This window comes from Clavelina lepadiformis, chromosome 3, assembly GCF_947623445.1.
Source record: "Clavelina lepadiformis chromosome 3, kaClaLepa1.1, whole genome shotgun sequence".
Lineage (NCBI taxonomy): Eukaryota > Metazoa > Chordata > Ascidiacea > Aplousobranchia > Clavelinidae > Clavelina > Clavelina lepadiformis.
In genome coordinates, this window is record NC_135242.1 from 399,678 (window position 1) to 422,843 (window position 23,166).

At 40.9% G+C, this 23,166-nt stretch overlaps 4 protein-coding genes across 4 annotated transcripts; 1 reads left to right on the top strand and 3 right to left on the bottom strand.

Moving 5' to 3' along the window:
• Positions 1–4,464: 4,464 nt before the first annotated feature.
• On the bottom strand, positions 4,465–8,985 carry LOC143450218 (uncharacterized). Its single transcript, XM_076950668.1, has 10 exons — positions 8,834–8,985; positions 8,221–8,316; positions 7,593–7,775; positions 7,202–7,312; positions 6,290–6,472; positions 5,966–6,067; positions 5,741–5,894; positions 5,509–5,663; positions 5,197–5,439; positions 4,465–5,097 (listed from the first exon to the last, which is right to left on the bottom strand). Exons 1-10 carry the CDS (start codon positions 8,910–8,912, stop codon positions 5,048–5,050), a joined length of 1,356 nt encoding a protein of 451 aa, XP_076806783.1. The 5' UTR covers positions 8,913–8,985; the 3' UTR covers positions 4,465–5,047.
• A 464-nt stretch (positions 8,986–9,449) lies between these two features.
• On the bottom strand, positions 9,450–15,862 carry LOC143450219 (uncharacterized). The gene is made up of 10 exons (XM_076950669.1): positions 15,628–15,862; positions 15,001–15,096; positions 14,586–14,768; positions 14,383–14,493; positions 14,035–14,217; positions 11,972–12,073; positions 11,753–11,900; positions 11,128–11,279; positions 10,288–10,413; positions 9,450–9,955 (listed from the first exon to the last, which is right to left on the bottom strand). The coding sequence occupies exons 1-10, from the start codon at positions 15,695–15,697 to the stop codon at positions 9,819–9,821; spliced, it is 1,308 nt and encodes a 435-aa protein (XP_076806784.1). The 5' UTR covers positions 15,698–15,862; the 3' UTR covers positions 9,450–9,818.
• A 2,505-nt stretch (positions 15,863–18,367) lies between these two features.
• Positions 18,368–19,236, top strand: LOC143449376 (neo-calmodulin-like). Its single transcript, XM_076949548.1, has 3 exons — positions 18,368–18,598; positions 18,748–18,860; positions 18,978–19,236. Exons 1-3 carry the CDS (start codon positions 18,434–18,436, stop codon positions 19,159–19,161), a joined length of 462 nt encoding a protein of 153 aa, XP_076805663.1. The 5' UTR covers positions 18,368–18,433; the 3' UTR covers positions 19,162–19,236.
• LOC143449375 (uncharacterized) lies at positions 19,196–22,675 on the bottom strand. The gene is made up of 10 exons (XM_076949547.1): positions 22,396–22,675; positions 22,058–22,196; positions 21,787–21,974; positions 21,497–21,570; positions 21,326–21,422; positions 20,990–21,143; positions 20,806–20,920; positions 20,636–20,735; positions 20,366–20,574; positions 19,196–19,910 (listed from the first exon to the last, which is right to left on the bottom strand). The coding sequence occupies exons 1-10, from the start codon at positions 22,616–22,618 to the stop codon at positions 19,329–19,331; spliced, it is 1,881 nt and encodes a 626-aa protein (XP_076805662.1). The 5' UTR covers positions 22,619–22,675; the 3' UTR covers positions 19,196–19,328.
• Between the last annotated feature and the right edge of the window lie 491 nt (positions 22,676–23,166).

Consider the following 23,166-nt stretch of genomic DNA (forward strand, 5'->3'; position numbering starts at 1 on the left):
AGCCTGCACCCTCATAACCCTATCATAAGGGACAAAGTGTCGGCTAAATTAGGGTAGGGACCTCATACATTTTGCGCCACCCCTAGATGGCGGCCTAGATAGTCCGACGGGGCATTAGACCAAAGACAACAATTCGACCCTTATGGACTTTAGTTTATTTAGTTTATAAACGAAGCTATAGGTTGACTGCATTTCGGTCTTGTTGACTGCATTTTCAATCAAATAAAATTGAAACAACGACAATTGACCACAACATCTAACCTCTAACGCGACCATCTGCCTTCCCTTGTATAAAATGCCTACAAGACACCACACCACGCGATATCGGCTCAAACGTTTCCTAGGTGAGGTAGGGTCATGAGTTGTCTTGTCGTTATCTTTTCTTTTAGATAAAGTTTTAAAACATATCTTTTTGGGTCCTCAAATGCTTGTCCACCCAACCTCGTTGTTTCATTTTGGCGAGATCGCAGCGGTTATTTACAGGTTACAGGTAATTTTATGAAATGAAACGACGATCAACGGTTGGCCCCTGGCTTTACGAGAAGGCGGTCGCATAGCAACCTACCAAGTCCTTTACTTGATTATAATTGAGAATAGAGTTTGGTTTGTTACCACGGTCTTTATCCTGCTTCTCTATGCGGGAGTAGCGAAGTGAGGGATTCTCCCCGTTCCCAAACAACCGTTCCAACGACTGCCACCTTGACGCAGCGGAACGGCTTCAAAAACAAAGATCAGTCGATCACCATTATCACCAAATGCAGTTTTTACCAGCAGTATAAGTTTAGATTTTTAAGTTTGGTTTAAAATTCCTGTTTGGAAAATTTGGCCACTCCCAAAAAGTCTGTAGCGGCAAGAAATCGGGATTTTTAAGCCTCAAAACCCTTTCGTATCGAAATGAAATCTCACATTCATACATATAATAGCACATCACATCATCAATAGCTTATCTACACCAGCTTCATGAAGATATTTCGTATTTTTTCAGTGAAAAGGCAAACACCTGTTGACCTTCTACACAAGGCACTTGATCAAGCTTCTTCAATGGACAGCAACATGCTTTTGTATAGGAGTGAACTAAATTGTCTTGATTTCTGATTCTATACCGCTGGTGTAGCTATCACATCATGTCACTGCATTGCACGTCATATTGCATGTTGCGTCACAAATCATTTATTTTAAATATAATTGTGACATGTAACAGAAATTATAGCGATGTGTGTTACATTAAGTGATGTTGTTGTAACCGATATAGATAAAATGCCACACAGTAACTTTTGCTACGAGCTCGATCAAATATGGTAATTATATCAATAATGAAACATGCAACTGTATGCAGTCACTAGTGGGCACATGCACCAGCTGGGAATCGAACCCACTATCAGTATGCCAGTAGGCAAATTTTATTCCATGCTGCTATGGTAGGATTTTCATATTCATTAATTTTCAAATATATATTCTTCAAAAAAGGAAACAAAAATTAAAATTATTTTCCTGCCAACGTCTCAGTTCCTTACTCAGACCTCAGTTCCAGGCTTTTTAGGGGATTCCCAGCTTCCTATGCTGCGTTCTACTCCGACAAGCCCGGGATCGAACCTGGAACCTATCGCACCGAGTGCAATGCCGCAGCAGACGAGCCACGAAGTGACACATGTACATGATGTGGTGTAACAAGTATAAGAAACGACGGTGCATCAGTTGTTAAATTTCGAAAAGTGAAAGAAGCTACGATATGGCTGCACGAGGAGCTGAACCCATACCTTTTGCTAGGAATTCCGTGAGACATAACACATGCTACATGAAGTCTAGCGCAATGATTATATATCCTTACACACATACCTTCACCGGGTAAAAAAATTTGAAGAAATTAAGTTGATATTTGTGAAGAATCGATGTCAATGAGACGCGATCGTTTCTGTGAGCTCAGCAAGCAACGAGCGAGCATGGCCTTGTATCTGCTGTGCACAACACTTTGTTCGACAGCGGTCAAGCCCGGATGAGTGAACTGTGTTTGAGCACGCCTAAGACAACTCAACCCAAGTACCCAAGATGCTGGTTAGTGCGTCCAAGGCCAGAATCAACTTGGATCAACACTGATGAAAAAGATAAAGTGACCAAGACGTGATCTGAACCCACAATCTTCTGCTCTGGAGTCAGAGGCGCTACCGTTGCGACACGGAGTCTACAAATTTACAAACGTTGTGCAACGATTAATCATGACGTTAAAAGTATACATGGAAGAAAAACATGTGATATTTCCTTGTCGTAGTTCATGCTAAGTACATTTCCAGATGTATTTATGTCGGCATAGACGACCAAAGTAAGGAAGCTGACCACTCTATAGACAGTATGACGATCATAGGCAGGCGGCGCTTTTGTACATTCACTGAAAAGTGTTTTACGATCGTGGACTAGATTTGATGTCGTTCTAGTCTCCTGATAGTCGGGAATCGAACCTGGAACTTGTCGCAACCGGTGCAGTGACGAAGGACACGAGCTATGAAGTGACACTTGTGGGCGCTGTGACGAATATGAGCAACGACGATGCATCACTTCTTAAGTTTTATAAAGAAAGCAGATGAATTCATATGGCTGCAGGGGGATCTGAACCCACAGCTCTTGTGATAAGTATCTCGAGCCACGACTTGTCCAACCTCACGGCCATCCATCATAATATGTTTAGCAGCCTTACAACACACATGTTAAATTATCAATAGATAAAGATAATTTCTTTCGACATAGGACGAGTGAAACTGAAAAGTCATCCTGGCTTGAATCGTCCAGATTGCCATGACACTTAAAATTGAGAAGAAGTGACCCCGACGAGATTTGAACACGCAACCTTCTGATCTATAAACCGACGCGCTACCGTTTCGCTACTGGGTCGCCGGGTTGTAGTCGTCGGTTAAAACGTTCAACAACGATAAATGATGACGTTAAAAAATACACGTAATAATCGTCGGAAACGTTAATGATAGGAATTGCGATAAAATGCGAAAAAAACAAACAATCATGGCGTACTTTGTACCAATGCGCAGTCGTATCATTACATTGACAGGAATTTGCGCCACGACTTTACTCGTTGATAATTCTTTTGCTATGATTGTCCACTAGTTTGTGTATCGCCCACTTGCGGTTTTTATTTTTATCTTAGATGTATTTAGTTTGCTATTCAACTCACGGCTGGAGCTGCATGTTGTGTGTCACGTGCACTTAGTCATTCAGGCATATCCTCCCCGAAGTGAGAGACGACGTTCGCATCAGCTGGATCGTAATCTCTGCAACTGGTTGTGTGATGCTGAGTGCGAAGATTATTCTGTGCTGGCGCTGGAGCAGAACTGTTCGTTGCATTTGAGACCGTGCCTAGAACCTGGATAATGTCATGCGTCAACTATTTCAAGCACGTTCAAGCAGTTTTATATTAAATTGTTTTCATTCACAATTTGTTTAGTAAGAGATGGAAAACCTGAACCTACAGGGGTTGAACGCGGCACTTCCCGTTAAGTTGCGCGGGAACAAATGAAGGCAACACTCGAGGATGGAAACGGCAACAAGTATCTGGAAATAACGACATAACAGCGCAGATCTGAGTGAAACGATCTCAGTTGCATTGATGACGCGTCCCCGGTGAAATTGGCCTGTTACACATCGATGATCATAATGTGTGGTGTGGTTACTTTTTTAACTGGTTCAGCAGTAAACGTTGTCTTATAAAACTGATTGCTTGTGTTTTATCAGAATTAAAAGTCGTCCAAGTGAGTAAACTTATGAATGAATGAGTGAGTAGTATGCAAATTATGGATGGACGCAGTTTCACACCGTTCAATCTGTTACATCATAAAGCAACCAGTCACGTGCCATTGTAATTGTGGCACAAAAACTTGGCATTATGACTTAATATTGTGCCATTCTTAACTTTGCCACACTTGCTTTTATAACATAACAATGGAGATCACGATAGATCGTGTTGACACAATCTGCTGTGTTTTGATGACCAACTACGTCATCAACCTCGCTGAAGAATTATTTCAATTATTCGATTTCCCACACGACAAAATAAAAACGCCCAGAAGCGAATCAAACAAAACTTGGAAGATGCGCGAGTTCAGTGGAACGCATGGACACAGCGGAGCTCATCGGTAACGACTTTATGACGTCATTTCGCCTAGAAACGCCCTGCATGCATCAAAGTCCGCCCACAACAGCACATTTTCTTGTGCCAGGACTTATTTTTCTATTTATTAAACATAGCAGCACCTTTCAGGTTTTGCTTCGTCTTTCCACGTAACTGGAATATGCCAGATGTTTAACAATGTCGGAGCCATTTGTAGAGGACGCGGGAGCGAACCATGCCGGTTGTGACGTCATAATTAACTGTGATACGCCATAATACGGGTCTAAGTGCAAGCAATGTTCGACCTATATCTCGATCAGCGACCTCAAGCGGTGCAGAAAGTAGACGATTGCTCCAACATTTGATAAATTTTATTGTTCATCAAAGCTCATGTAGAAATTATTCCATCTATTGCATCATAAAGGAACCAGACAAGTGCTCACGATTCAACATGAAACTTGAAACTAAAATTGCAAAACATAAAACACTGCAAATGGTCGTCTGTACCACGACAAATATCAGGTAAATGTCCAGCAGAGGGCGCACTTCAACTCGTAACAATAACAAAGTACAATATTTAAGTATGACGTCACAATGAAGCAGTAATCACAATTGCTCCTGATATAACGTAATTGCGGTTTAAAAAATCAAAGACAAGAAATGGTAGCAAGTGAAATGCACATGCAAAGTAGGTACAATCGCATAATAATATATAATAAATTAATAATAGCAGTATAGTAATAGTACATCATGCTGCGAACAGTCGTCAATATGTGTTCAAGTACGAAGCAGGTTGTGTAGAAACACCAGGAATATAATCTCCTGTTTAATTCATAGAAGTTGCTCACGTATGGCTTGGTACAAAAACACCGTGGCGTCTTGTGACGTCATTGGTATCTTCTGAATAGAGGTCACGCTTCACTGCATTTCGGAGATTTACAAAAACATCAACTTCAAAAGAATGGCGCCAACAGTGGTGAAAATACCTAAAAATAACAAAAGCATCGGTGAAATCACAGAATCCCCAAAGTTTGGCGTCAAACTACTCAACGGCGCCACGCCAGCAACACCACGTGACGACTCACATAGAAATAAGTTCGCTTTCACGCTGGCGGCCCCACCCCCCTGCTTTGTCGTAGCATCCGGGGATCTCCCATTAGGTTGGGTTGCAGACAGCGTACTTGTTGTCTTGTCTGTTGATGAAACCTGTCTCTTTGTTGAAGTTGGTGTTTCATCAACAGGCTGGGTGGAAGATGATGTCATCGATGACGTGGTTGTTGTTACCATGGCAGATGATGTCATTGTTGTTGTTGTTGTCATGGAAACACCTGAAAAAGACGTCACTGTAGTAACTAAACTTTTTGTTTTGATTCAAATGATGGAAATTAATAACTTACATGGGCTTTGATCAATTGTGATGTCATCAATTGCAATGTCCATGGCTGGTCCAGTGACTCGGATTGCGACTTGAATGTTGTTGACTGGCGGCAATGACTCTTCATGACTCTGCCAACCCGACTCACCCCCCAGTTCCAAGTCCATGTTGACTTCGCTGCAGCGCGAGTTAAAGTTTGATTTTTGTTCAACGACAACGATAATTAATTGATGAACATAGAAATCATAACTTACGTTCCGTTGGGAAAGTCAATTACAACTTGAAAATCCCCACTTGTCCCCGGTGGTATAAAACTGTAGTAGAAGCTCAAGCACGCCCCCGGTGGTTCGATGGTGAGTGCTGGTGACGTCAGAGTTGCGTCACCAGATGATCGATGAAGCACGTAACCTGAAGAATTAGGTCATCAATGACAGCATTGTGACTTAATAGGAACAAACAATCAAGTCATTTGAATTTACTTCTGCCACTCAAACCATCCCTCCGAAACTCTCTACTCCACCCAGTGTTCGAATAACCACAAGTTGGCTGGCGAAAGTCTTCAAAGTCACAGTCATAGTCAACTACAAACATGAAAATAATGTTAGTTGAAACGTGCATCCACACAAAGAATTAGTTCAGAGTTTCAGAAAACATTGAGACGCGGACAAGATTGAATACTTGTTAATTCGAACTTAAAATCACAAGAGTCAATCAATTATTTAAGAGCCGCAATTGCAATAAGAATTTGCACAACAGTGAACTTGATATTTTGCCAGAACTTGCTACCCAAAACACTGCCTTACCCAGGCACTGGGGGGGATCTCCCCAGGTCCCATTCTCATCGCAGGTTCTATGAATGGGTGATGCTTCGTTGGATTTGAACCCATTATCGCAGAAGTATTCAATCCTTGCCCCATATTCATATGCGACCCCGTTATCTTCAAATCTTCCATTGGCAATGTTGGGAGGATTGGGACATGGGACACCTGTCAATCACGAAAGTTTTGTCATTTCTTTAAAGTAACCAACAAAGTAAAAGCAAAGCGACTTATGTTGTCTATTGCTCGCACAATTATTATTGATGTGCAAATATGACGTTTGAAGCCTGAGCACACAAATATAAGAAAATTTGGCTTATTCACACAATGAGTCTGTTTAAGCAGAAATCAGAAATCTCAAAATGATAACAAATAAAATTCAATGAGAATTTCATATTGTGATGTCACAAAGTGCCTTATGGTGAGTTGATTGTGCAAATAAAGATCGAATTACGACAACACAAGTGGTCGCTGGATGACGAGGCAAAACCAACAACAAAGCAGACAATGAGCTACGAAGTTAAAAGCAAACACAAACCATACCACAGAGACAACAAAAGATTTTCTGTATGACTTTTCGTGAAAGATTTTACAAACAACAGAATTTTCTCCATTACTCTGTGTCACAACAATATCGGGCAATTGCCGTGAAATGGTGATTTGAAATGATTTAAACAAAATTGCGGATTTAAATAATTCCTTATTTATACCATTGAACAACAAACTTCTATTGCAAATGTACACAAACATATAGATAAAGAAGTTAATATCATACATATTAGGAACAAATTTACTTGATGTTTTCAAACACCAGTTCACATACAACAGCAAATGAGCAAAGAATTTGTTACGTACTTTAGTTGCATTTCTATGTAAAACTATTTTTTTTCCACTCACGACTGCAGGTCGGGGCGGTTGCTACTGACCACTCAACTGTCGGTGGATCGGAACCAATCACAGGTACGCAATTACTTCGAACGCTCGATGCTCCGGTGGATAATTCAAATCCTGTTGAAGAATGAATGTTGGTAAAATGATTTGAACACATCATCAGAAAAATGATTATTTTGTTAACATTTATACTCAGTTAACAAAGTTTGAACAAAGACATTACTCTCAATTCTTTAAACATCTAAACCTGAAAATTGACTGAAAATATCAAATCTAGTAAATCGATTTCAGCAATCAATGGTGCCACAACAATCACAACATATCAAGCAAAGGTTTGAAAAGGTGACAACAACTGCTAAAGCTCAACATACACAGAAATTATGCTAAAAAAATTTACCTGTGTTACAGAAGTATTCAATGGTGCTGCCAAAAGTGTAAGTATCGCCAAGAATGTGCCCATTGCTGGGTGTATCTGGGAACCCACAAGATTGTAGCTCACACACAAACCCTACAGATGACCAGGTTAGGTCAGCCTGGCATGTCCGATTTAAACTTGTGTAACCGCTCTGTAGTTGGTGGCCTGCAAGAAATATTGAAAATTTTCATGAAATTGCATAATGCTCATTTTAATTCCAGGAAACATTACTTGACCTATCCATGTAACTGACTCGGTTGTGTAATGTTGAGATGTTTGAATCACAATTATGTGATCAGTGATTACAAAAAAATTTCAAAGCATTGTCATTGTAGGCACAATGCTCTTGGGCAAGGCACTATCAATCTTTGCTTTTATTTTAACAGTGGTTACTTATATAATGATGACAGTGATACAATGTCAAAGTTGAGCAGCATCACGAAAAATGACACAACATATCAAAAACTGCTGCCATTGGAGAATGTACATTCCGTAACAAATCTGAGAAAAACTATTAATTTATTTTGGACTTTTCAAAAAATTAAGACCTCGCACAATCTGTAACGATAGAAAGTTCCTTTGTAGAGTCTTGCTAATTTAATCTGCTCACCGGTTCGACAACTATAAGTCACGGACTCTCCAACAGCAAATTCGTTTTGAAACGGTCTGTAAACTGCCTCATCCACAAGCGGCCTGCCACATGTGCCTGTAAAATATATGACATGTTGTCTAAGGTGGTAAAATTAATAACTGGCAAATGATAATAACTGAAATGTCAGGTTTCAAATTGCTGACCAATAAGCAACAACATATATATGGGAAGCTTGACATTTTTTCTAGTAAACAAGGCCATCGTCATCAGTGATGTCACTGCTGTTTAAACGAGGCTAAATCAATGCTGAGCAAGTTTACAAAATTCTTGACATTTTAAAACTTTAGTGAAATTTTGTAAGTACAGTAGATATGTTTACACCAAGCCCAGGTCTGTGGCAAGGTGTATGGGCCATGGAAAAGTGGTAAGTTTGCAAAATTCGCACGGAATATACGGTATTTAAAACAGATCTAGAAGCATAGAAGTTATAAACTAACATTACCACGATCAATAGATGTCAAAATACTCTGTAACTTAAGCTTTTTAGCTTTAACTGATTTCCGACGAAACTGATACTTGATACAACACGAACCATTCATACAACCATACAACTTTTTGCCCAACAACTTACCTTGGGCGGTCACGGTAGAAAGAAGAAAGACAGCGGTGATGGCGACAATAAGTTGTAAGCTTGACAGGAATGTTCGCATGCTTGGGACGGATTATTTAACAATTTCAACAAAAACACTTTTACCAACTTGGCTGCGTAATAAGCAAAAAATAATTCAATGGCTGCAGGTTATAGGCCCGGTCTAGGCTAACAAGCTTCAACCGGAACATGACAAAACAAAGCAGCCCTGCACCTAACTCAAACATCAAGCGACTTCTCAAAGAACTAAAGCACTGAGTGACACTGACGTCGCCAACTAATTTCGCAAATCGCGTCTCAACTTAGATATAAAGCTCATCTTGATATCTCGTGATAAACAAATCGCGTCATTGCCATTATGACGTATGTGTTTATGACACGCACAACTTGGGTTGAGCAAAACCCTCTGACCATAGAAATCTCATCATCAGGTACGAACAGTGTCCACTTCAATATGAACAGGGCGGAAGCTACAAACTATATCGAGATGTTATTTACTGACCTTCGCGAAGAATGTTCACGTCACAAAATCAGGATCATTTAAGAACTAAACGTTATTGTTACAAAACAATGTAATATAGTTCTTCAAAAATCACAATAGCTTCGTCAAATTTTATTTCTCCTGCTTTATTCGAAATTTTGATCAATAGATATCACGGTGTGATGATGACGTCATTATATGAAACACAACATAGATGGAACATTAAGCAATGAAATACTGTAAAGGAAGTACAAGGCAACAAGCGATGTGTAGAGCAAAAAGTAAAAAACAAAACAATACAAAATGACAGCAATTTGATTGCAGATATAGGTACAAGCCACACACATCGCCCAACTCTACTGCACCCGATGAATAGCAGCGCTGGTGGAACTTCCATGTGAGTTGTCGCTCCCTCTATTAAGGTCACATTGAAGTCCAAGTTCATAATTTCCCACAACCACAGGTGTGACGACATGAAATGCGTTGCTATAGCGACGACATTGGAACGCCGGGAATTCCCTTCTTCTCCCTCTGTTTCTTAGAGTGACAAAAGTAGACGACGAAACTGAGAATTAGAACGACGGCAACAGCACCAACCGCTATTCCAATAATTGCTGGGACGGCTGCACAAAAATAACAGGGAAGTTGAATTACTGCTGATGGTGCAAGAACAGCACAAACTGCATGGATAGAAATGACTTGGCACAAAAATACAAAAATAACAGGGAAGTTGAATTACTGCTGATGGTGCAAGAACAGCACAAACTGCACGGATAGAAATGACTTGGCACAAAAATACAAAAATAACAGGGAAGTCTGATTGCAGCATTTTGCATGTACAACAGATGTTAAGGCCAAGTCAAGTCAAGACGTGACCCTGCTGCGGGGACGTCATCGCCTGATAATATAATTGATGCTTTGCACAAAACCAAATTTACTTTCGTCTACCACTTACACAGAGGTGGGCTTGTAGGAGGTGCAACAGTGTCCGTATCCTCCGTGTCAGATTTTGGTCCTTCATCTACAGGTATGACGGGTGTTGTTTGAACACTAGGTGGCGCAGCGGTAGTAGGGACAGAACCTGACGACAAACACAACGTACCCTTATAAGTTGAAAGTATCGCACAAGAAAAGTTTATGAAAGATGGTCGATGTATCACAATCGTCAATAGACACAGCACTGGGGGGAGATTGCCGCTCAGTTACATGGAGACAGGGTCAATGTGAGGTCACTTACATGGAGACAGGGTCAATGTGAGGTCACTTACATGGAGACAGGGTCAATGTGAGGTCACTTACATGGAGATAGGTTCAATGTGAGGTCACTCACATGAAAACAGGGTCAACGTGAGGTCACTTACATGGAGACAGGGTCAATGTGAGGTCACTTACATGGAGATAGGGTCAACGTGAGGTCACTCACATGAAAACAGGGTCAACGTGAGGTCACTTACATGGAGATAGGGTCAATGTGAGGTCACTTACATGGGGACAGGGTCAAAGTGAGGTCACTTACATGGAGACAGGGTCAATGTGAGGTCACTTACATGGAGATAGGTTTAATGTGAGGTCACTCACATGGAGACAGGGTCAATGTGAGGTCACTCACATGAAAACAGGGTCAACGTGAGGTCACTTACATGGAGATAGGGTCAATGTGAGGTCACTTACATGGGGACAGGGTCAAAGTGAGGTCACTTACATGGAGATAGGGTCAATGTGAGGTCACTTACATGGAGATAGGGTCAACGTGAGGTCACTTACATGGAGATAGGGTCAACGTGAGGTCACTTACATGCAGATAGGGTCAACGTGAGGTCGTCGATTTCAACATCTGCCGGATCTCCTGACACTTTGACATTGAACTCGACGTTGTTCGATGGAGTCAGATCAATCTTCGCTTCCTGCCAATCCGACTCCGATTTTCCCCCAGACAGAGAAGTATCGCTGCAAACAGAGCAACCCCTCGCTTAAGTACAACTTCTGGACAAGTACCCAAGAATTTGGATTAAAAATAACTCTAATTCAGGGGTTCCCAACCAGTGGTACGCGTACCACTAGTGGTACGCGGGAGCTTTTCAGGTGGTACGCGAGCAGCTCTCCGTTGCATGCGATATACTGTATAGTAGTATAACAATTTAATTTTGAGTTGCTAAAATATGCGAACAACACTTTTATTTCTTTCCGTACTAAATTCTCTGCACTCAGTAAGCTACTTTTGTCGATCTTGCTCCCTGCTGTCATTGTTATTAATACAATGCTGCTGTGCGAATATTGGATCAAATTAGTTGTTTTGAAAATAGTGGTACGTGTTGACAATCCGTGGTGGCTAAGTGGTACGAGAACATAAAAAGGTTGGGAACCCCTGCTCTAATTACTGCAATGATCACAATAAGATTTCTATGACATTGTTTATTCACCTTGTTCCAGGAGTCGTCTGACTCACTTCGAGTCGAGTGCCACTCAAAGTCCCTCGATAATAGAAGCTCAAGCACGCCCCCGGTGGTTCGACGGTGAGTGCTGGTGATGTCAGAGTTGCATCATCAGATGATCGATGAAGCACGTAACCTGAAGAATTAGGTCATCAATGACAGCATTGTGACTTAATAGGAACAAACAATCAAGTCATTTGAATTTACTTCTGCCACTCAAACCATCCCTCCGAAACTCTCTACTCCACCCAGTGTTCGAATAACCACAAGTCGGCTGGCGAAAGTCTTCAAAGTCACAGTCATAGTCAACTACAAACATGAAAATAATGTTAGTTGAAACGTGCATCCACACAAAGAATTAGCTCAGAGTTTCAGAAAATATTGAGGCACATCCCAGATTGACTACTTGTTAAACCCAACTTAAAATACAATGGACATGACCACAACCACACATTTCTTTATAAAGTACACTGGGAAACACTTTTCATAGATGTGGATATGTGCTATGCCACTTGGAGCACCATTGCGTAATATTCCAGGAATGTGCCCATATGCTTCAAAGCATGTGACACACTGCAGCACCTCTACAGCAATTTCATTTTAGGTAAACAAATCAATCATTTTATTTTTCGGCGGTGGGGACGAAAATTCAAGCCAGTTGTTACTAACACGCGTCAATGAACAGGAGAAAGTGACAAAGCCGAAAAGGCTTAAAACGTGCTCAAGAACAAAAATGTAGATATTTGCTGGTAACAACCAGCCAGGCTCCTAAACCTATAATTAAATCTATAAAACATAAGTTGAAAAAGGGAAATTTACAAACGAGCAGGTGGTGTGTTCAAGCAACTGATGAATGAAAATTGCTTCAGTGCTGTACATCAATGGATGGGAAACCCACCGTAAAAGAAACCCCATCCTGGGCAAGAGTCGGGATTTTGGTGACCATAGCACTAAGGAAGGTCGTTGCTGATAAGCCCGAGTTTGTATGATGTAACATCAATGAAATGCGAGAAGTGTGCGAGTATAAAGAAACAACGTGTGGCTTCTTTTGACATGCAGCTGTTTTAAAACCTTCATCACCTTTGCACTGAAATGACTGAATTTTAATTTGTCAAATTTCAAAAATAGACAAATGTGCACTTTATCAAGGTGGGAACCTGCCAGGCAGAAAAAGTTAAAAAAGTTCAGCTGTTCGTGGCTACAAGCCAGCTAAATTTTTTCAGCCCTACACCACAACATCAAGAAAGCGCACAATCAAGTCATAGAAAACGACATCACCCTCTCAACAACCAGATTTTCTCATTTTGCAAATTCTATTGGCGAGGTGTTTTATTAAATTTACATAATGGTGAGATTTTCTTTCATTGAGTGACTGCACGCCTTTGAAGAACCACGTAGCTTTCAACTTTGAGCTTTGAGCTTTCAACTTCACCACAAGCTTTTTAACTACAATGTGATGTCGATGTAAAGCACTGTAGAACGATTCGAACATGGGGAAGGCTAACCCTGAGAATTAGAATAACTTATCTGCAGCTGCCACAGTTTCATGGCATTGTCAAGCACATAGGCCTCTGTATAGACATAAATCCAAGCTTTAATTAGACTCGCAAACTGTCCATTTTTTCTTAAAAGTAGCCATTACTGTGCTTATAAGCAGTCATTTAAAACAGAGGGTGTTCCAAAGACATGTGAAAAGAAAAATTTAAACAGGCTGACTAAACAACTGTTTATGTCTTGTTGCCTTTCAAAAGTGGTAGCTAATATAGTCAACCATTATACTATTAATGCGATAAGCACAGTAAATGTTTATGTTATGTATGCTGTGTATACTATATAACAAGTGTGCTCTTTCCTGCCATATCTTATCAGCAACTACATCGGCAATCTTACATTTCACTCCAACAGACAACTGAAAAAAGATAACTTGCTGCTTTCATTGACAACTCTTTTTGAATTGGTTGATAAAAGGAGCACAAAGGTTTTGTGTTTAACAGCATCAACATTTGTGAGAATCAAAATGTTGGAATTACTTTCTTTGATAGTTCTGATTGATTTTTGAAGTGAAATAAACCAGACATATTCACATCAAAGTACATGTTGACAGTGAAACAAAAATTTTGTTTTCTTCAAATCAAATTGTCGAATTATTATCAACATTTCCTAATTCAAGACATATCACAAAATGGTTGCCATTGTAAAGTCAATCGCAACGATCAAAACTAGTTGCAATCCATGAACAAGAACAACTGACCATGACCCCAGCTACTTACCCAGGCATTGGGGGGGATCTCCCCAGGTCCCATTCTCATCGCAGGTTCTATGAATGGGTGATGCTTCGTTGGATTTGAACCCATTATCGCAGAAGTATTCAATCCTTGCCCCATATTCATATGCGACCCCGCTGTCTTCAAATCTTCCGTTGGCAATGTTGGGAGGACTGGGACATGGGACACCTGTCAATCAAGTTTATGCATGATGAGTCTCACATTCATCAATACATCGTGATATGATGCTGATATGATGTTCTGTGTTGTGGTGCAAGGCAAAAGTAGTAACAGCTATGATTTACTTTCTAAGAAACCGAACAAAATCAAGTTGAACGGATCCTTTCTACTCACGACTGCAGGTCGGGGCGGTTGCTACTGACCACGCAACTGTCGGTGGATCGGAACCAACCACAGGTACGCAATTACTTCGAACGCTAGATGCTCCGGTGGATAATTCAAATCCTGCTCAATGTTTAACAAAGATGCATCCATTTGCCACAAACACTAACATTACAGCAGTTATATTGTGGGAGGTGTAAGTAAAATTCTTCCACCTTTGTTACAGATGTATTCAATGGTGCTGCCAAAAGTGTAAGTATCGCCAACAATGTGCCCATTGCTGGGTGCATCTGGGAACCCACAAGATTGTCGTTCACACACAAACCCTACAGATGACCAGGTTAGGTCAGCCTGGCATGTCCGATTTAAACTTGTGTAACCACTCTGTAGTTGGTGACCTGCAAGAAATATCGAAAAAAAAACAACATTAATGAGATCAAGATGATGCTGTTTAAATTAAAAGCTTGTTTAAATATATTTTGAACTTTTACACAAATTTAGAGCAATCTAAATCTATTGGAGCATAAATCCACAGTCACTGCCATTAAACATGACCAACGATCGTCATAATAGTCGTAAGCCATCAACATCTTACATTGTGCACGAGTCTTGCTATTTTAATCTGCTCACCGGTTCGACAACTATAAGTCACGGACTCTCCAACAGCAAATTCGTTTTGAAACGGTCTGTAAACTGCCTCATCCACAAGCGGCCTGCCACATGTGCCTGTAAAATATATGACATGTTGTCTAAGGTGGTAAAATTAATATTTTCATTAAGAAATAATAACTGGAATATCGTATTTGTAAACGGGCAGTTTTATTTTGCTTTCCAGTAGATAATGATGTCATCACTGCCTAACTAAGAGGTTCTTAACTGCGAGTAGATTTAACCCATCATAGGGTCTAGTTAGCCTGGGGCAGAATTTAAGACAAATTTCATCAATCAATATGTTTCACTGCTAAGTTTTCTTCAGACTTTCTCACCGATAATATTACCATTAACGCCAAAGTACTTGTGCATTGTTTTAGCTTCTATATGCATGCAACCTCGTAAAAATCTGCAACTGATGACGAACTTTTAGTTTTTAAAACTGATATAAAATGGATAAGAACAAAAAGAATTAAGTGCCTAGTAAGTTATATAATAACTAGTAAGTTATATAATAACTAGTAAGTTATATAATAGCTAAACCAACTCTGAAGGTTGCTGATCACGCCAAGAAAGAAAACTTTTATAAAACTTTACACAACAAACCTTGAGACAATGCTATTGGAGTTGACGCCAAGCAGATGAGGATAATGAAGAGAATTTTACTCTTCATCATCGAGAGGAAAGAAGATGAACGATTCCAGTAATTCCAAGCAGGTTGGCTTGCTTTAGTGAGAGATTGAAAAGTATTTCTTCCAAAGTATTTGCACAGATAACAGTATTTGCACACTTCTGCTTTCTTACTTACTTACAATTAACCTAGAATCAAATTTGATTCAAAGCACCTATGCAAATTATTCTTGTTGAAAATGAGCATCGATGGGGCAAAACAGATTACAAATGAGGAAACAAGTTGCGAATCAACTCACCCAATCAACTTGTAATCTGCAGATGCACGAAACTATCTAGTGCGCTATGTTACAATATCTTTTGGCATATTTATGTTACCTATTCCTTATTATTAGTTTACCAAGTGCACTTTTACCATATAATCTGTTAATACCCAAGCCTGGGCTACTGCAACTACCTAATACAAATAGAGCTATACATAGTGTGTTATAAGTGTAATCTGTGTTGCATTTTTAAATCAGCTTTTTTCACTAAACCTTTAAAAAATCAAATCAATAATATTGCGGATCGTTGCAAGAAAACATAAAAAAGACAACACAGCCTAGCATCAATACTATGCCAACACCCATCAGGCAGATCATGGGAGTAAGACTAACATACTGGCCTGTCAGAGTCTTAAGTGCTCTATGGTATGATATTCTTGCTTGGGTCTAGTGCAATAGTGCACAAACAAGTGACGTCACAATTTGAGTAGTTGGGGTCTGGTATGCAAAGGCATCCTATGGTTGTGCGCTTTTGCATCATACCCAAGAATACCACACAACTTCTGCACTAGGCCTACCCAAGAATACCACACAACTTCTGCACTAGGCCTAGCCAAGAATACCACACAACTTCTGCACTAGGCGTATAGTAAACTCTTAAACTTCTGACCCTTGGGTCTTCAACTTTTATTCCGGACAACTCAACTCAACTCAACTCAACTCACAAAGTGACTTCACAACAACAGCACCACCAGATACTCGTCCTTCTATCACATCATATCATGTACATAGTTGCTGAGTAGCCTGCAGACCAAAGCTTGTCAACCTGCCATTATCATTACTGCAATATGCCGTCTACATACGTCTCCTTGTAGTCATAGCAAAAATACTGCACTGTTTCTCTTGCCATGATGATCGATCCCCAAAATTAAACCACCATCAGCATCAGCAGTCAGTTATTGAAATCACATTAACAACCGCTTCACCATTCCATCAAATAGCAGTTCTTGGATAATTTTGTTGTTTATCAAAGCTGTTCACGCTTGATTAATCATACGGAACAAAGCTATCGTCAAGCATGTGACGTAATGTGCTTGGTTTCGGTTGCGTCATGAATTGACAAATATGGACAAACTGTCCCGTCAATTCCATATTGGTGGAAAATAGAAAGAAGTACTGTCATGTTTTTTACAGCTAACACACCGTTGTAGTAAAAAATCGCCTAGACACTTATTAGGCATCAAACCCTTCGTCGATATCAAGTGGTTAAACCAGCGGGAGTTTATCGCTATCCACGGGTCCTACCTTAATCCCAACGCCGTATAAGATGATTGCAGAATTTTAATTGAACATTATTGGCGAAATCCTAACTTTACCCAATACTATGTCTATAAGTTGCTCAAACTCTAAAATGACTTCAGACAGGCCATGACGTCAATATTGCATGCGAGACCTTGGGTATGGCACGGTTTTCGCGATTCTGTTGTTTATAAAGACTAAGCATTGTTACGCAACACCCTTAATGAATGGTGTACACATACAGTATACACGAATAATTGTTACATAGACGAAATAAATCTTTGACAAACGCTTCTTTAAATGCGGCGGTTAACATTTCACTTTGCCTGATAAGCGCAATTATTCCCCTGATTGAAATTTCATTTAAGTTTGCCTTTTATGACGCCATTATTGCACTGAGATCACAATGAGAACTGTTGAAAGATATAGAGTTGACACTGTAGGTTCATTCACAGCTAATGCCACGCACACGCACACACAAACAATGGTTAGACCGGTGTACCGCTGCCGCTGTGGCCTTGGTTGCATCCAATGTCGAGTAACTATGTAACCTGAACATACGATTTCTGTAATCATCGAAAAAAATTTCAAAATGTCGAAAGAACAATTACAAATGAATTTTATATCGTTTTCTGAACAAAGACAGATTTCTATGAAATGAATAATTCAAACGACTGTGGAAAATGAGACACAGCCATTGTAACTTGATATCTAGAGTTGATCTGGTTAAAATCGACAAAGAATACAACGTTGTCTGAAGAAACTTTATACTTTGTCTTGCCACGGTTGTACGATGGAGAGTTGATAAAATTTACAGTTTAACTTAATTTAAGTTTAACAAGACTCTACTGAATGATTTTCAGAAATTTTACATATCAAGTAAATGTGGCAAGTTTTCAGGACAGTCGTGTTGGGTTTAACAATTCTTAGGTAAAACGCGTGACGCTACTTGTGACCGGTACAATCACATTATTTAGGGAGGAACGAGTAGTTCCAGTTCCAGGTAGAGCCAAAGTTTTTACCAACTCATTTTCAATAAGATTCGGAGAAGTGCAGAAATGATGCAAGAGACGGGAGAACCCCTACAGGAGACGATGACATCACAGAACTAGAAAATTAACAAAAGTCTGAAAAATGAAAGAAATCTTTCGAGATAATGTTGTCTGTTTTACATCAGGTCGTTGCCAAGGTGATATAGGTAGAAATCTCTTGATTGGAAGATGGCGGAAGAGAAATTGAGTGAGGAGGAGCAGGTCGCCTTCCGCGAATCCTTCAAGAAGTTTGCAATCGACGGAGGTGACGTCATAAAGACTGATGACATGGCAGCCGTTCTGAGGGCGTCGGGACAGGCCCCGACTGAAACAGAGTTGGAAGATTTTAAAAAGGTGACGTTTCTATGACGTATAACAATTGTTGCTGTAGTATACTAAAGCATACTAAAGTATATATACATAGTATACTAAAGCAGTAAGTATACTTATCACGTAATCACGCATGACGTAACGTAAGTTTGAATTAAAGTGTGACGTCATAGGAGCTGGACGCTCGCGACACAGGAGAGGTTGAATATAAAGATATTCTGGAACTTTATTCAAGAATCATGAAGTCAACGTTGGAGATGGACGATGAACTCACCAACGCGTTCAGGTGAGTTTACTCGAATCAGAGAAGACAGTTTTTTATATGATGTCTTCAATTATGATACAAAAAACGTCATAAACAGCAACATCAAATAAAGCACGTGACGCCTAATTTCGTCGCCAGGGTCTTCGACAAGAACTTGGACGGGTTCATAACAGCGGCAGATCTGAGAAGACACATGACCACCCTCGGTGAGAAGCTGACTGATGAGGAAGTCGATGAGATGATTAAGGATGCGGACACAAACGGAGATGGGAAGATCAATTATAACGAGTTCAGCTTCGCTATCATACACGACAACACGTAGCGATCGGATTGTGACGTCATAGTTTATAAATGAGTGATTTGAATTATTTAACATGGTGTTTTACATGGTTCTGCTTATTTTTATTTATGAAGCATTTACGCAACTACACTGACACAGTAAATACAAACACAGCAAGACTTTAAATAACTTTACAATTTGCCATGAACCTAATCGCTGTCGACTTTCTTCGACGCGAACTTGAAGTCAATGACGTCATCCATTGTGATGCTGTCGTCAGAATCTGAGGAAGAGTAGACGACGGGGGTTTCCCCCTTGTCTTCAATGATGGTCTCCAGCGCCGGATCAATAGGGTGGGTGTAGCGGATAGAATCCTCGGAGTGGGTTAGATCTTCCCCAACATCTATGTCCTGATGAGGATGGGATGCCGCGTCATCCGGATGATCTTCCTCCTGAATTACATTTCTGTCTTGCTCCTGGATGTTGGCAATCTCTTCATCTTGCGGCTCATCGTCTTGAAATGCACAAGACAAATCCGCTCCATCATTATTGTGGGAAACCTCCACATGATCACTTTCCGTATCCTCTTCCCCCTGCGCCTCCAATTCTTTCTCTATTCTATTCTCCTGATCTATTATTTCGTCATCAGATGACAAGGACGATTCCGAGTGCAGGCTGCTATCTCTTTCAAGTATCTCTGTTACGTCACAGTGACCATTCAGCGAAGAGTTGGGAAGAATGGGTCGCGTGATTTTGATCTCAGTGGTGGATCTCCTGGTGGGGAGAGGGATCTGTTTGGGCAAGAAGAAAACAAAGAAATAAATCCTAAATCGGGAATTTTCAAGGATGCTTTCGCGGGAAGAAAAGTTCATTGAAAGCAGGAGGCGCGACAAATCAGGTCAGGTCGAACCAAAGCAACATCGTGTTGTTTATTTTTCTTCCTTAACTGCAGGAAAAATATGTCCCAACAAAAAAATGCTCACAAACAGCTAACGAGTAGGAAAAAATGGCAAAACCCGCTTAAAACACGCAAGATGGTAATTAATAGAATCGCGCTATAAGACGGTGGGTGCGTGGTCACCAAACCCCGACCAAGGCAAAGAAAAACTCTAAAACCCAGTGTTCCAAACAGTGTCAAAATAGCCAAAAATGCAAGTTTTTCAAAACCATTATTTTCCAACACATCTTCTGTTCAGCTCAGTTGCTTATGATGTAAGGATTACGTCATATATTGCAACCATCTCACCTTGTACGTCATCGGTTGTCCTTTCTCTTTATGCAACCGGAAGTGAAGGGAGGGAACCCCGTTTATCTGGCATCCCAGGTGACGTAGTGACTTCCACCGGTCCCCCCCTTCCACGCAGTAGCCTGAGAAGGTGGGGGGTTGGTTCGAGGTGGGTGATAGTGGGGTCAAGGGACCGGATTCACCCATCCATGGGGCCAGAAGCAGGGTGCCTGTGTTTCGCAAAAATGTTGGTTAAAGTGAAGACTGCGATGAATTTATGTCGAGACTCACCGGGCAAATCTACTTTGATGTCGAACTCGAAGTCATAAAGTTCAAAGTCGAATTCTGGAATGTCGTCACTCTCGCGCTCTCTGGGCCGGGATATTTTCACCTGGGTTCACACACAAATTCATGAATCTGTGTGATTACATCATTGAATATTTTCCATAGACATCGCTCACCTTAAGGCTGGTGCCCTGTGGCACCGCTTGTGGCGGAATGACAATGTCGGATTTATCCGGGAGGTGAATGACTCCGTCTCCTCCGTAACCCCGCCATTGCTGCAGGTCATCCGCCCTATATAAGAACCCCCGCGTGCATTAAATCACTTTAATAAACAGCAACAACATTTGGTCTTGATCTCACCAGAAATACGTTTCTGGATTATTCGGAGACATTCCCCCATTGTGAGAGTAGTAATTGTTGACGTTATTGTGAACGTCATAAATAGTGGAACGGCGCGGTGAATCCATTTGTGACGTACCGCGTGGGGAAATCGATTCTACGCGAACTGTTCTTTCTGAAAAAAAGGAACAAGATATTTTAATACGAGCAATCTGACGTCTTGGTAAGTCAGCGAGGTATCAGTACAAACTTACTTCAGTTTCAAAACCCGAAGCTATAGCGCCATTTCTGGCAAAGTTTCATGCTACTATACAGCCGGTAGATGACGGTAGTGCGTAAAAGTATGAGCAGACCAACCTAGCAGGCATTCCTCCTCATGAAGAAGGATCTCTCTGATGTCATCGGTGGCAGCCAATTCCGACGCTTTCTTCCCCTCTTTATCGCGCAGACGCACCTTCGAGTGTTACGACATAGTCGATATTATTAAGGCAGAGTAGTAACTACTTCGCATTGTGAGGTCATAAATACCTTTGCATGAAACTTAAGCAGAAGTAAGACGGCCTTGCTCCCGTGTTTTGCCGCCACATGAAGCGCTGTTTGCCCTGCAATTATAAATTATGGTGGAATGTGTCAAAGTTTCGCAAGAACTCCGACATGACGCTGACAGAGGAAAAATATCATTTGAACGGAGCATCGCCATGATTTGGTGTCAACTGCTTTGTCATAAACAAAGTTATGGGCAGCTTGAACCGGTATATAGCGACACCACGTGGTAGATTAAACTACGACCTCCTGTGCCACGCCCACCACACACCCACCTTCCTCGTTCTTTAGGTTGGGATTGGCCCCGAACCGGAGCAACATTCCGGTGATTATTGCGTCATAACCACGCATCGACGCACACACGTGCAGTGGGGTATTCCCCTTGTAATCCGGGACATTGGGATCGGAATCAGCCAATAAAAGAAGCTCAATCACCTTCCAATCGCTCCCATTGGACACCGCGCTATATGTCGAAAACATCGATGCATTGCTCTATACAAGTTCCTGTAAAGAGTCACATTTCCACGCATGAAATTTCTACCCAACCTGTGCAATGCCGTCTCCTCCTGGTTGTTCTGGATCTGACAATTCGGTTTGGCGTGAAGCAGAGTCTGAACCACGGCCGAGTTGTTGTAATAACCTGCCGCTAGATGGAGCGCCGTATTGCCATCGTCGTCGGTTGCATCTGACGTAATAAAGCATATGAAGATGATAACAATGACGATAGGCGTCTCCAAAACAAGCTGATTAGAAAGGTTAGAGGTTTATTTAAATCGAAGAAAATCAGCGATTGCGCGTTTAAATGGTTTCTAACGATTCTTGTAAAAATGTAAATTACTTCGGTTTCATTCTTTGAAATAAAATTCGAACCAAGATCATCTCACCGACATCTTTTATATAGTTGAGAAGTTTTGTCAAAACATCGACGTTATTTTTCGTCTTCGCCGCGCGATGCAGCGACGTTCTATGACGTCTTTCCCCGTCAGCCAACCTTTTGTTGGGATCAGCCCCCTTTTTAAGGAGTTCCCCCACCTCCTTGACCTGCCCCTTCTCGGCCGCGATGCTCAGATTTGTGTCGCGCTGTTCCGCTGTTACAGTGTTTCCCATTTCAATTTTCTAAATATCACTAAATATGATTTACCCTGCAACATAATCATAGCTCGGCAGAGGCATTTTAGCGTAAATAAAAGAACCACTTGCGTCATTCAAGCCTGAAGCTTTTGGGGGGGGGGGGGGGGCTATGACGTCAGATTCAAGAAACCTCCTTTGAAAGTTTGTATTGCGACCCTGAGAACATACGTGGACCAACAAACTTCATTTCAGGCTGAATGTTAATTGTTTGGGGGAAAGAAGAAAATAAATCGTTTTATCTCAATATTGAGTCTCATCAACAAATCTTTTCAAAAACTGACTCGAATCGTGACGACTCTGGTACATATCATAAATAGATTTTAAGACAAACTAGTTTCAACCCTTCCACGCGCATCTCATTCAACTCACTTCACCAAGTCCTAGTTGCACCTGCGACAACATTATCGAAAGCCACCCAACCTTGCTGTCACGGTTGATTTTCTAAGCATTGATGATTTTCTGAACCGAACCTGTTCGCATCAGCGTCACAATCTAGCGAGATTCGCCAACAACCACACAAGCTG